We start from the raw sequence: 14,271 nt of genomic DNA on the forward strand, positions 1-14,271 counted from the left end.
GCATACATGCAATGTATCGTGATTCATCTATCATTCGCTTGCCTTGGGCTTTAGGTAGTGGAAGTACGACACAACGCATGGTGAACTGATCGCTAGTCATGCCCTCCTGTATTACCATGTACATCGCCAGGTAATTCGTTGAGATTTACGCCAGACCAAGCCACAAGACACGGTCAGGGCGGAGGTGTAGACACTGTGCGCAAGTCACCGAGATCTGTTCTACCCCCACGCTTTGGTTCTCTTTCTTCTTCTCTGTCATACAAACCCGGATGAGTCTTCACGCTGACATGTGTGCGCACAGTTACCGCGTCAATGGGGTGGCGCAAGGCTGGGGGCAATGCTACCCCAATGCATGTACCGGTATCCCTGCATGAGAAACGCAAACACCTTGTGAAAGGACTGTTGTATCTCGCACAACTACGTGGTGAATGTTCGCCCAGAACCTTTGTGATCAGTGTATGTACATATTATAGTAGAACGCTCGCAAGACCACGGAAGGCCACACCCCAGAAATGGATTGAAGGTCTTCGCCAGCTCTTTTGAAACATAACTCGAAAGAAACGTGAAGCAACCGGATTGATAAAATCCATTTACTGTACACTTTTGACGCAACACACATTAGCAATCCTCTTCGGCTGCCAATCTACTCTCTGGTGTTACGTTCGCGCGAGCAAACACGCGAGCTGCGTCTTCTAGGTTGCCCAGCAAGTGCATCATTGGTGTCAGCATGTCCACCGAATACTGCAAACTCGCCACACGACCCTTATCCTCATTCCACGCGAAGCTCACAGCGCCGCTCATCACCAAGCGTTTGCCCAGTAGTCTCAAGCCCAGCGACGTCCACTCTCCATTTTCAAACAGGTGAGGGAATCCATGTCGCAAAGCCTTCTCGCTCAACGTCGTGGCGCTCCGCACCGTTGCCACCAAATCATCGTCGGAGCCGACATCAAGACGCACCAGCTCGATCTCCATGTCCTCGTGGTACGTGGACAGCTGGCGCCAGTTCTCCAGCAAACACTCCACGCCGAAACCCGTGTCGCCCGCCACATCATCCGCCATCGTCGCGATGAAAAAATCTCGCTGGGCAAACGACTCGCGCGGCTGCAGCGCACTCAGGGAGGAAGGGTTCGACGCGGACGGCTGCAGCGTCAGCATGGGACCCTTGAACCCGTTCCGGAAAAGACGGAAGTACTCCGCCGCCACGCTCCAGACCGTCGTGTTGGTGGACACGCCGGCGGAAATAACCTCCTTGCGCATCTTGAGCTGCTGGATCTCGTCCCGGAGCTGGTTGATGTTGATCTCGAGGTCGAGCACCTTCTTCTGCTGCTTCATCTTGTGTTTGGCTTGGTGCATGCGGTTGCGCTGGCGACGCAGCTCGATCTCGGCGGCGACGCGCTTCATCTCGGCTTGGTTCATGGGCAGGAGTCGAGTGTCGCCGACCTGGCGCATGGAACTGCTGCTGCTGACGATGACTGCAAAGAGGTCGAGGGACTGGGGTCGGGTGCGCTGAACCACTTGGTGGACGATGCCTTCGCTGAGTTGCTGGCGGTTCGGAGGGAAAATGGAGCTGTCCATAGCTCCGAGTGAGCAATAGTGAGCCGCGCAGAGGTCTGTTTAGTGTCAATAACTGCTCAGTCGATTGTGACGCACCTGGAGCAGTGGAACTCCTTACGACGCGCGAGGAAGGCCGTCCATGCGCCTGGTAATCAGTTTTCTGTCACGCTTGAGGCTGTCTATCCCCTACGAGCCAGTGGGCCTTATGCCGTTCTCACGTTATACATGTACTGTAATAGCTCGGGCAAGACTGTTCAAGCACTTCCAGCTGATCCAATGGTAAGACCACTGGACCAGTGGGTAAGACACACCAGTGAATGATGACAATGATGACGCGCAAAGAGCAGGTTTTTGTGAGGCCTTTGCGCCGTGCTCGTAAACGCACTTTTGGACTCGCGGTTGCGAGGAGGAAGACTGCTGGGATGGACGCGTTGGGACAATACGGCTGGACAGCGCGCAAGCAAAGCCACACTGCTGGGCCATGCGAGCGAACTTGTAAATTAAGGGTAACGGAAACCACTTTGCCACAAAAAAACACAAATTATGCTGCATATTTACAACCAAATCAAGATGCGCGCTCGGGCAGGTATCGCCAAGAAGTTAGGCGCATTGGCTTTACAGCAATGTATTGTACGTGGCACGAAGATTGAAATCAACGGAGATATCGTCTCCTAAAAAGTTCACACATGATCAAGCTCTCGTCCTAGAAATCGGCCATGCCTCTCATATGGCCGTCGTGTCAGCACCACCCTCGTGCGCACAACAGAATGGCAGATGCCATCGCCAACATGGCGATGTACTCACGCCGTAGTTTTCAGAGAATACCCACTCGAATAATATTCGAGTGGCCTCATATTATGTGGGCCCGACTCGGCATGGAGCAACGTGTACAATTACGGTTCTGGCGACGTTCACTGGATGGAGCAGAACAGCGATGAGAACTCTTCGGGTTCGCGGCTTTCACACCTTAGCGTGTGGAGGTAGCTCTGGCATTGCCTAGAGCTGTATCATAGGGCGGTTGGATAGAGACGACAGCCAACACGGTCATCATAGGTGTCGTTAGCCAAAAAAAATTAACAAGTGACATCAAATGCACCTCAATGCGAAACGAAACGAAACCATATGGCCAAAATCAGTCAAAATCCCTTAACATTTTTACCAGCAAATTCGACAATGTTTTGGATCGCACAATCGCTTGGTTGATCGCTTGCTGCACCGTGAGGTGTTGTAGAACGAAGCGTCTTCGTTTCCCGAGATTTGACTTCTTCTTCTGGGGTACGCCGAGTCCCCCCCCCCCCCCCCCGCTTCTGATCACGAAGCCGTTTTTATTCTTGCTTGCGTTGTTTCCCTGCGGCTTTCTGACGCTGAACTCCTAGTCTTCCTGCTGCTTTGCGTTCATTTTGTTCCGCTTTACGTTGTTCGGCATCCCTTTTCGCAGCACCCTTGAGTTCAGTTTGTACTAGTTTGAGACGATCTGCTTCAATCTTTGCTTCAGCTTTCAGTTACGTCGTAGTGTCCGCTAGTGGGACGACCATGGCATCTATCATGCTCGTTGCGTTCTAGTTGCTGGGGTCAATGATTTCGACCGCTTCAACTACTTCAATTATGTAAGCGCCGACGATATACATCTCCATATTCCTCTGGCCTCTGGCGCCGTATTCGGCTGTCTGTGTACCTGGATAAGGCCTTCAGCGTTCGAATCAGCGCGCAGGCACGGTGTCCAAGTTGGAGCCCTTGAACTCCAAGGCTTTAGTTCCAAAAGTCACACACCTCTCGATTAAGTGCGATCACAGGATTGTCACAGGTAACAAAAAAATTGTCACACACAAATTCTTGCAGCCTCGACGCCTCGACTCACAGAAAACGGTTCCGCAGCAACGCCCAGCTACAACGAGATCTTCCACTCCGGCTATCAAGGGACCGCCTTATTCATGATGAGCTTGTCCGAAATCAATACGCAGGAGCACTCCAGAAGACACTATCAAGCACGGCCGTTCCCCCGGGAAGCACTATCCTACAACACTGGGAAGCCACATTTCAAATAATTCATATGGCTGCCGAAGTGATCATTGGACTCTCCTACAAAACTACCCAGCGACAGCGATACCAGGGCCAAGGCCTACAGCACCTCTCAGAGACACAGCGGGACCTCCGACTCCGCATCTATAATGACCGAACGGCTGACGTACAAGACCTGCGCACTGCTCGAAACAAAGTCCTTCACCAAATCCGCGAGCGATGTCGCGACCTTGCCAACCGAATCCTCGATGAAAAGGTCTCCCACATCGAAAACATGAGCGATTCAACACGGATGTACGCAGCCGTTCGAGAAATTGCTCGTCGAGGGCACAAGCCCCTATTGTTAACGGATGCAGAAGGTAAGTACATCCTGCATAAAGACAAAGCTAACACACTTGTCAACAGCCCGCAGCGACGCGCAATCACCCCGGACTGTGATCCACGACCGGTCACTTACCCGATCAGAGTAGATGAGGTTGACCCAGCCTTCAGTCGCCTCAACAACGGGAGATCTTCTGGTCGTGACGACATACCAGCGGAGCTACTCAAAATGGATCCTCTGTGCTAGCCCCCACTTCGCTGAGATTATCAACGACAGCCTTGCACAAGGCCAGCCCCTCAAACTCGGTGAGAGCACGCTACTATGTCTTCCGAAGCCCAACAAGCCAAGAGGAAAGTGCTCAAGTCTTCGCCCGATTGTACTTCTCAACAGCATCCGTAAGGCACTGTCGCTCATCGTACTTTCACGGATATCCCCTGCAGTGGACAAGAATTTGTCCCCTCACCAAAGCGGATATCGCAAGCACTGAAGTACTGCTGACGCTGTCTGGGCCCTCAAGTGTCTCTGCGCCCGCGTACAACGCTACCGTGAAACGATTCATATACTAGGCATCGATCTCTCTCGCGCGTTTGACACCATCGACAGGGAAAAGTTCCTGGACGTCCTCGAGACATTTCTACAAGAAGACGAAATCCGCTTGATCATGCTCCTCCTCGCGGACACGACGCTTTCACTACGAACCGGATCCAAGACGTTGCAGCCGTTTTGCAGCAACATCGGGACGCCTCAAGGCGCCTCACTCTCACCTGTTCTCTTTGTGATTTATCTAGATGCAGCGTTGCGTGACTTAGCAAGCCACCTCGCCGTCCCCAGGAACCTGCTCGAGCAAATGGTTGTCTACGCGGACGATGCAGACTTCATATGCCGTGACCCCAAGCTAGCCGAACGGATCCAACAAGAAGCCCCTGCGGTGCTCCAGCGCTGGTCCCTCACAATGAACGAGTCTAAGACAGAACTAACAATACTCCAACGCTTCGTCGGCCCGTCGGGTTCCACCCGCCACGCCCGCGCAGCTGAAGAGAAATGGCGATCTACCAGGAAACTCGGTACCCTCCTCGGTGACTCAGAAGAACTCACAAGACGCAAAGCCCTAGCGGCTTCAGCGCTCCGCCGACTATGGACTATCTGGCTACGACCTCACTATATTCGTGACAGCACCCGACTCCGCCTCTACAACTGCTACGTCCTACCAATACTGCTCTACAATTGCGGGACCTGGGCACTCATACCAACCGAGCTCAACAGTCTGGAAAGATTTCATCGCCAACAGCTTCGCCGAGTGCTCCACATCCGCTTTCCGCAGCGTATGTCTAACTCCGTCCTCAACGAAATTTGTCAGGAACGCCCACTGCGGCACAGCGACTCGATGGCGCTTGTTCGGCCACGTTCTCCGCCGGCCGGCATCCCCGCGTACGTTCAGATGGTAGACTACTTCAACAGCTCGACGGCCACGCTCCTTGCTGCCAACCGTTCTTGATGCTGATCTCGTTTCTAGCGGATACGCCTTCTGTCTTCGCAATAGCGCAGACTTGGAGCAACTCCGACAGCTTGCAACCGCAAGATCTCAGTGGAAAGTCCTGGAGAGGGCTATCGTCGACGCGCTGCCGGCGAAGGGAGACCCGACGTATGCGGACACCACTCTATGCCGCCGACTAGCAAAGCTGAGCATAGCGCAGGCGTAATGTGGCTACGCGATAACGTAATTCATTACATTACAAATTCTTGGTACATGTACATATGATTTCGCGACTTGTTTGGTTATGATCGCATGGCATTGACAACGCCGCATATCCCCCCACCCGCTCACGTCAAATTTGGGCTTATCACCATGTGTTATCCCGCTCTGGCTTTCTTAGACACAACCGTTGTATGCCCGAACGAAGTCATCAGCGTTCACTCCATCATCTGCGCCATTCCCACCAAGGCACTGAGTCATGACATACAGCACACTTTTCCATCTATCAGACCGCCGGTGCCTTCACGGGGCAGAAGAGGGCGATCAACCGTCACTTATTTCGGGTACGCGGTCCCCGCCTGTCCTGTCCTCAGATCATACTGAACGTGAGCTCGCCAGACGCCCCAGCACACCATACATCACTGCCGTCGATGGCCGTCAGCACCGAGAGTCTATCAAGATGAAAGCGCTATCAGTCGGCCCCTCTCACATCGACTGCGGAGATAGTTGAAGCAGCCAGGCAAGTGCAGCAGCGTCGAGAGCGTAACCGCATGCATCAAGCGCGACACAAGATGAAGCAACAGAAATACGTGGCTGATTTCGAAGGCAGCATCAAAGCACTACGAGAAGAGGTCCAGGAGCTGATCCTGCAGCGACAGCTCATTCACCACGGTGTACCAGCGACTTCTAACATCTGGAGCGTGGCGGCGGAGTTCTTTCGCCTCGTTAGACATCGTGTGCGTCCATCTTCGCCGTCGAACACGCTGGTATCACGCAAGTACAACACACAGCGGGAGTTCCTGAGATCGACCATGTCAAATGACGTAACCGATGGAGCGGTGTCTGGAATCGATGCGCTGCTGAAGAACTGGGCCCTGCAATCGCTCTGTTACGACGAAATCGATCTCCAGCCTGTGCGTTTCGAGAAGGTTCCCAGGGGGTCACTGGTTGCTACCACCAGAGGCTTACTCGTGATCAACAACAACACACTTCGTTACGCTTTTCCACACCTGGTCAACAGTGCGCAGTGGTCTGACCTCGCGCTGAATATGTTGGGACAGCGGTTAGCGTTGCGCGGCTCCGTGCAATTCGAGTGGGACAGCGCGAGTGCCCGCGTGACCAGTGTGGTGTGCAAAACCGACATCATGACGCCACTGCTGCACCTTTTTGGTAGTGTAGACGTCGTAGCGAGTGTGTTCGAGCAGGCGCGTCTTACTGCGGAAGGCAGGCTGGTCTCCAGCGACGGCCTTCAAGTATGCTAGATTTGTCTACGATGAAGGAAGCTCCATTTGTTGTATAGATTTCCTTGAATACCGCTCGCAATGGTTTCGGAGCGTCGTCAGCTTCGTCAGCGTAGTCACGTGTTTAGCGGGGGTTATTTTCTTGGCCCTGCTATTTTTGTGGACACCCAGCGTCCTACTGCCTTTCGGTCACTCAAGTGTGAGTTTGTCTTCTACGCCACGCCACGCGAGACTCTCATGGATGACAGCACGCTCTCCCCTCCCAACAGCCAGTGGCTGAGCGACAGCATCATCGGCGGCGTCATCCAGCGCGCACGGACTGAGCGCCCGTTCGTCGCAGCGGTGGACGCCCAAAAGCAATATACTGTATCCTATTCACAGCCGCGCTCTTTCGAGCAGCGCGTCCCTATTAGCTCGCGACTCGTTACGTCCGATCACAATGGGTCTTTGCATCCTTTGGTCCAGCCGGGCACGGCGATAAAGCCCATACCAAGTCTCAGAGATGCCGAAGCTCCGACACCGCCCAGCAGTCATCGACGCAAAACCCCAGAGCTTGATAAAGCGATTGAGCTCCGGCGAGAGCGGAACCGAATTCATCAGGCGCGGCACAAGATGCGGCAGCGTAAGTTGGTGGCCGACCTCGAAGACGGCATTGTCCAGCTGCGAGAAGAGATCCAGGAGCTCAAACTGCAGCGAGAGCTTATTGGCCGTGCACCCCTAGCTACCAGCAATGTTTGGGGTGTGGCGGTGGAGTTCTTCCGGCTTTTCAGATTCGGAGTGCAGCCGAGTACGATTTCCAGTCGCACGCCGAGGCGTAGCGACTACAATGCCCAGAGAGATTTCATGCTGTCTACAATGATGCCTGGTGTGACGGACGGGGACGTTTCTGGTGTGGATGCCTTGCTTGAGAATTGGGCGTTACAGTCGCTCTGCCTTGATGAGATCGACCTGCAGCCGGTTCGAATGGAGAAAGAATCTGGAGACTCGCTGTTCGCCAATACCGAAGGCCCGCTCTTCATCAATGAGAACACGATCCAATACGCATTTCCGCACCTTGTAGGTGAAGAAGAACAATCATCTGTCCTGGTATCCAAGATGCTGGGGCAAACGCTAGTGTTGCGTGGGTCAGTCTTTTTTGAGTGGGACAGCACAAGCAACCGAGTGGCTGGGGTGTACTGCAGGGTAGATATACTGACGCCACTTGCGCACCTTCTAGGTAGTTTGGAAGAGGCGTCGTACGTGTTTGGCAAGGCTCGCATAACTCCTGAGGGTAGACTCGTGTCAAAGGAGGCATTTTGACACCACTCAGCCGTGCACTCAGTCAAACCTGTGACTCCGCTAAAACCAAAGGAACGCCAGACGACGCTAGAGATGACGCAGGAATTGAAACTACAGTATTCCATCGGTGGCGACTAGTCTTTTTTAATGAAGAGAGTATACAACGACTATACATGTATTACGCATCAACCGAATGAAGAGGAGAGCAAGCTCAAGGACCGTAACAGAACCGTCATCCGGATGGCCGCCAAATGTATTCAACACAAATCTATAGTCATATCGCCTTGTACGGGGTTTCGGTAAGAAATGGATTTCGTATTGGGATGGTGAGCCTTGAGGCCATTCAATGTTTCAGTAATACTGGAGAGCTTGGCCTTTTTCGGGAGAAATCCAATGCGTGACCGATCCAGAAGTCATACCAATCGGTTAGAATCTTCCAATTTGATGCCTGGTATAGTTCGACCGGATCGTTCGTGGTTGGATAACCTAGAGGTGTGAGCGACATACTGTACCCATGAGCAGACTCAACTAAGGTGACGCGTTGGTGAAACTTTTGTGCTCACCAGTACATACAATATGTAAGTCTCCGCATCGGTTTGATGCTGACACCGATTCGGTGACCGAGGAAGGTGGGCAAAGATAGGAGACCTCGCACTGCAATACCGGGTACGCGAGATGTGCTGGCACTTCTGGCAGAAGCAGAAGCCTTCTGCTGGACTAAAAGAAGCCGACAAGATCAAATCTTGAAGGACCACAGCCCACGCCCTCTACCGAAGCAACTGAGGTTTACCTCCGCCGTCTGTCTTAGTAAGACTCTTACTGCATTTAACTGCGTGATGGCGTGGGGTCAATAACAACCTTCTGCAGTGTATACATGTACACATCGTAGTCTCTCCTCAGCATAATGAGGCTGCGACACAATCAGCCTGACCGATGTATCACAGGCCAGACCAAAAAAGCCTTGTGGTCTGGTTTGACCCCAGTACGACGCTGGGAGCCTGAGTAAGGGACACGACTCCATCTGTACTTGTACGTTAAAACTACATGTAGCTAGAAGTGCGTTCATAAACAAGAGCGAACGAGGGCGGGGCCAGCGAATTGTTAGTCTGTTGGGAATGATACGCATTGCCAATACGGTTGCTGGGCGCATTAGGGGCAAGAAGCCGATCACGTCAAATCCTTATCCTGGCCCAGCTGTCATCGCTGGCTTCACAACGACGCACGAATAACCACACATGAATGATCATCACTCCCTACCGTGCTCGACAGCTGTCCCCGCTCGCAAATCGTCCCTCTCCCTCCAACATTTAAGCTTACAGCACAAGCATCGCAACGCATTCGCAATCTCTCGCAACTTCCGTCAAGGCCGCCTCACTCCGCTTACGGCGCTCCGTCTAAGCTTCAGGCTTTCGATGGCATCGTATACAGTCGGTAATATCTACGGACACGCTCAGGGTGCAGCACCAATGGACTCGTTTTCACGGGCCAGAGCGTATCTTCAAGAACGCAATCTCCCCGCCAACAAGCGTCTGCCTCCCCGTTCGGACGCACTGCGACGTACTACAGGAGACACCACCGATCTAGCTATTGCGCGACAACCTAAGAAGCCTGCGTACACTGAACTCCGTCGACAACGGAATCGGGAACACCAAGCACGCTACAAGACCAATCAAAACAACAAACTGCTCGAACTCGAGAACGGGATCGAGCGGCTACAACAAGAAATACAAGAGCTCAAAATGCAGCGCCAGATCATCTCCATCGGCGTGCCAGGACAACAGTCGAAATGGGGTGTCGCGGCCGAGTACTTTAGGCTTTTTCGCAGCGGCCTTCGAGGGCCGAAGCCGGTGGATGGACCTGCTAGTCCAGGATCTCTTGTCCCCGTGGAGTCTAACGCCCAGAGACAGTTCCTGCAGACCACAATGGCGTCCAACGTTGTCGGTGCCGTTGGGTGTGGCGTGGACGCCTTGCTGCTGAACTGGAGGCTAATTACGCTCTATCTCCCGGATGTCGACATCCAGCTCCTGCGTTTGGAAAATGGCCCCGAAGATACGTTGATCGCTCACACCAGAGGAACTCACTCCATCACGGAGGACACGCTGCGCTATGCGTTCCCCCACTTGATCGATGGTTGTGAATATTCCGCGATGCTAGCATGCAGACTCCTTGGGTGTCAATTGGCCATAAGTGGCTGCACGCAGTTGATATGGGATGAAGAAGCAGGTCGCATGGCCAGCATTCAGTACACTGCTGATATGCTTACACCGATGCTACAACTGCTCGGGAGCTTGGAGGATGTATCCAAAGTGTTTTCAAACGCCCGGGTGAATTCTGAGAGTAGGTTTGTGGTGTCGCCAAGCTGCCCGTAAACGGGACTTCACCGGAAGTTCTCGTCAAAGCTAATGCATCTCTTTCTTCGGCTACTTCAACGCTTCAGTTCCTTAATGACCGAGTTTGCTCAGCATCAAACATGCTTACTACTTTAAGGGCGATGATCATATCCATACGGCCAAGCTGTAGGAGACATTTTACCAGTATTCCCTCGGCCCATCCAGCAATTTTCATCGTGTTCCAGCGAAACCTACATGTACCTTATACACTTCAGTGATACTGGTGTTAGTAGTGACTGGGTCTAAAGCCAAAACATGTACAGTGAAAAACCAAAATGCAACATTCATTTTTTGTGTTCATTTTGAACAAACATCGACCAAAGAAACTTTGTCACCACTCCCTGAATCAGCTCTCAGAAAATTAGTTTGCACTCCGGGATAATGCGCGCATCGCTGTTAAGCACGTACGCAACGTCCTTCATGCTGCCCAGAACATGATGCAGCGGCGTGTAAAAAATCCGGTGTGATATGGTTGCCAGCCAAACGCCAGCTTCGCGGCTTCCACTCTTCAGGACTGCAATGGTCTTCTTCGAGTATTCAACAAGGTATGTGATTTAAGCCAATAATGGACTCTGGATAAAATCCATAGAACACGTCGCAGCTACAGTCAAACCTGTTTATATGAGGCGCCATCTACAACAATGACTCATATAAAATGGACTCAGTTAAAAAAAATTATGTGGTGCACGTAAAAAAATCGCGCATAATTCGCTGCCGCTTTGCCTTCACCATAGTCTCCCGAACCAAAGCGATCACGGTCTGTAAAGCTCTTCGTTGCACTCAGGTCGACGTGGCTGAAGTAGGAAGAAGTCAGGTTGCGCAGTCGGGCAAGTGTGGCACGGCTGACCCGGGCCTTGAACGTCGCGTAGATCCACTCAGCGAGCATGGGATTGTTCATGCCAGGATTCTGCTTGAGCTTTAGGTGCACTTGGAGCTTTTGTTCTAGCGTCAGACAGGTGCGAGGAGACATTGCGAGGGAAGGGGGCTTGCGTTGGGCGTTGGGCGTGGAGCAGTGGGGGCTTTGAAGAGTGGTGGTCGTGAACATTGTGAATCAAATAAACAGGTTAGACCTAATTTGGTCCTCCAAAATGTGACTCATATACCTTGTATACATATAAACAGCGGTTATACAAAAACTAAGTAAAATATTTGGTAGCAACAAAGCTTGCATCAAATAAATGGCAAGGCTCAAATAGGGAGGATCATATAACTGTATTAGAAGTTCTATAATTGGTCAATATCCTTCCTTTTTCATTCTTCCAGCGCCATACTCAGATCGAGATCTCCGATGGGGTGGAAGGCCGTGGAATCAGACGAGTACGAGAGCTCGGCGCCCGCCGTGCAGGCGCATTTCCACGCCGTCCGCGCCGAGGAAGCGCTGCGCCGCGATGACGTGCGTGTGGCCCGCTGTCTGCCCTACAAAACGCACTGGGTTGCAGCGAAATTAACGTTGTATTCGCTGCGCTGTCGCCACTTTCCCATGCCAGTTCGTGCAGGCCGAGAAAGAGGGCCACTTGGCCAGCGACAGGTTCCTGCTGGCGGCGCAGCTCGTGTCGGACAAGCGCACGATCGACGCGCTGGTGCTGCTGGCGGAGAACTACGAGTACAGGGCCAAAGTGGCGCGCGCCAGGAACCCGCGGCCGGCGGTGCAGGAACAGGAACAGGAGGAGGCCAAGACGCAGGCCCAGGACGAACGTGGGCCCGGCGCAGAGGACCCGCGGGCTGAGGCGGAAGCGGCCGAGCTGCCGGACCCGAGGGAGGGGCAGAGGGCCGAGACGCAGCTCAACGTGGCGGCGGCGGAGATGGAGGAGCTCTGGAGACGCCTCAACGAGATCGGACTGTCGAGCCCCGGCTCGGCGGACAAGGTGGGGTGGACGGGTGAAGAGGTGGGGGAGGCTGCAGTGAGGGCTGACGGCTGATGGTGTGGCGTGGTGCTGCAGAACCTGTTGATGTCGTCACGGCATCTGTCGTCGTCGCTGGGGGATTCGTTTTGCCTGTTGCCGGCGAAGACGAGGTAGGGACGACATGACAAGGTGGTGACGGTGGGGTGAAGTGGCGTTGGGTGCTGATGTGGTGTGTTGGGTGTTTTACTGGTTGGCAGAACTACGATTGGGGTGGTGGCGACTGCGGTGGACGGAGGGTCCACGCTGCGAGCAGCGGTGGCCTCCAGGATGAGGAACCAGCGTCAACGGTGCGCCGTTTGTTGATTCGGTGAGGGGCGTTGCGTGTTGTGGCTGATTGGAGCTTTTGGTTTTTGGTTTTGGTGTCAGTTTGATGGAGCAGCAGCTAGGTGGTCGAGCTCCGCTGGATCCGAGGAGGTCGGGTGGCGGCACACCGACGAATGGAAATGGGTCAATGTCTTATCGAGACAGGCAGAGTTCTGCGGGCAGTGGAAGCGAAGCTGCCGGTGATGATGAGGGCTTGCAGGAAACGATAGCCCACCAGAAGATGGAAATTGTGCGGCTTTTGAACACGGTGAAGACACTCAGCAGCGAGAACTCGAAGCTGGTGAAGGTATGGCAGGCGTTGTGTTGTATCATCATGTCAAAGGTTGCTCACACTTCGTGTGTGTCTAGAAATGTGAGGCGTTGACGAATGTTCAATCTGAAAACCGCGAGATCCGTGAATCTATGGACCATTTTAAGAAGGACTACAACCAAAAGGTGTGAAGTCGCATACTTTGTACGAAAGTAAACCGGTGATGCAGGCGTGGCTGACGTGCAGTTATGGTTGTAGCTTGTTATGATTAAGAGGGCTCTTGAAGAATGGCGACGGCAGCGCAATAGTGGAGTTCAAGTGCCGTCAACAAACAACGCGGGAGGGTATGTTCTAGGTAGCTGCTATAAAGCTGCACCACCAGCCTCATACTAATGCCAATCTTTGTCCCAGGTGTAACTCGGCGCTTGAAGACAGAATTAAAATGCAAGAGGAGCAGATCGCCAAGCTAGAGGAAGAAGCGAGGATCAAGGTGCGTACTCATCAACAGTTTGAACATAGTGTAACTGACCAGCCGCGTGTGTATGGCGGAGCAGGATGATCGTATCGCGAAGTACGACAAGTGGTACAAGACGTTGAAGGCTGGTGCCAAGGCAAAACAGCTCAGTCAAAGTCGCGACGGCAGAAACGGGGCCAGCAGCAGCTTCAGCAGCTCAAGCAGTTTTGTGCAGAACGGCGGTGGCAGTCTCAGCGGACCCAGCAACTCCTTCACCAACAGCAGCAGTCTCCACGACTACACTCCAGGATTGGGAGACTCCTCACGAAGCAACAGTAGCAGCCCAAGCACGTCGCGGCAGTTTAGTCGTCCTCCCGCTCATCCAAACCGCCGAGCATTGTGAGATTGAGCTAATAACGAAAGCTGCGGTAAACTAGATCACGATGTTAAACAAAGTTTTTCTTTTGTTTATGTAGAGCTGCTCTGTCATCCGAGCACCACAGAACCCAGCTACACCTTCGACGTCACCAAATGAGTGAAAGGACCAACTTTCCCATCGCGCACCTAAGAGCAGCCGAGATGACGTCCGCCTCGCTCGTCTCCGAACCAAGCAGCGGGGAAGGGCCTCTCATCTCGTCCGCTCAACTTTTGCTGATGATCCTAACCAAATTTACCTATTAATTCAGCAAAGAGCACCTGATAGTACTCCTTGAACGGGAACAACCTGTTGAGAGGTCGTCCTCTCTTCTCTTTTGGTTCTCGTCGTCGTTGTTGGCTGGGTGCGCGGGCTGCTCTGCAAGTCCAGATGACTTATAGATGCGTCGCAGCGGAGAACTCGCTAG

General features: G+C 53.1%; 4 protein-coding genes across 4 annotated transcripts; 3 read left to right on the top strand and 1 right to left on the bottom strand.

Annotated features, from left to right (window-relative positions):
* Positions 1 to 618: 618 nt before the first annotated feature.
* Positions 619 to 11,467, bottom strand: IUM83_06265 (uncharacterized protein; the record flags this gene model as incomplete). The annotated part of the gene is made up of 3 exons (XM_067930454.1): positions 619 to 1,567; positions 1,651 to 1,699; positions 11,227 to 11,467. 3 exons carry the CDS (start codon positions 11,465 to 11,467, stop codon positions 619 to 621), a joined length of 1,239 nt encoding a protein of 412 aa, XP_067800432.1.
* IUM83_06266 (uncharacterized protein) lies at positions 6,161 to 6,850 on the top strand (the record flags this gene model as incomplete). The annotated part of the gene is made up of 1 exon (XM_067930455.1): positions 6,161 to 6,850. One exon carries the CDS (start codon positions 6,161 to 6,163, stop codon positions 6,848 to 6,850), a length of 690 nt encoding a protein of 229 aa, XP_067800433.1.
* IUM83_06267 (uncharacterized protein) lies at positions 7,442 to 8,128 on the top strand (the record flags this gene model as incomplete). The annotated part of the gene is made up of 1 exon (XM_067930456.1): positions 7,442 to 8,128. The coding sequence occupies one exon, from the start codon at positions 7,442 to 7,444 to the stop codon at positions 8,126 to 8,128; it is 687 nt and encodes a 228-aa protein (XP_067800434.1).
* Positions 11,468 to 11,785: 318 nt separating the features above from the next.
* On the top strand, positions 11,786 to 14,110 carry IUM83_06268 (uncharacterized protein; the record flags this gene model as incomplete). Its single annotated transcript, XM_067930457.1, has 10 exons — positions 11,786 to 11,890; positions 11,985 to 12,362; positions 12,438 to 12,511; positions 12,599 to 12,688; positions 12,768 to 13,011; positions 13,074 to 13,160; positions 13,234 to 13,319; positions 13,387 to 13,465; positions 13,530 to 13,828; positions 13,906 to 14,110. The coding sequence occupies 10 exons, from the start codon at positions 11,786 to 11,788 to the stop codon at positions 14,108 to 14,110; spliced, it is 1,647 nt and encodes a 548-aa protein (XP_067800435.1).
* Positions 14,111 to 14,271: the final 161 nt, after the last annotated feature.

Source organism: Phytophthora cinnamomi, assembly GCF_018691715.1.
Source record: "Phytophthora cinnamomi strain GKB4 chromosome Unknown Contig1, whole genome shotgun sequence".
NCBI lineage: Eukaryota > Oomycota > Peronosporomycetes > Peronosporales > Peronosporaceae > Phytophthora > Phytophthora cinnamomi.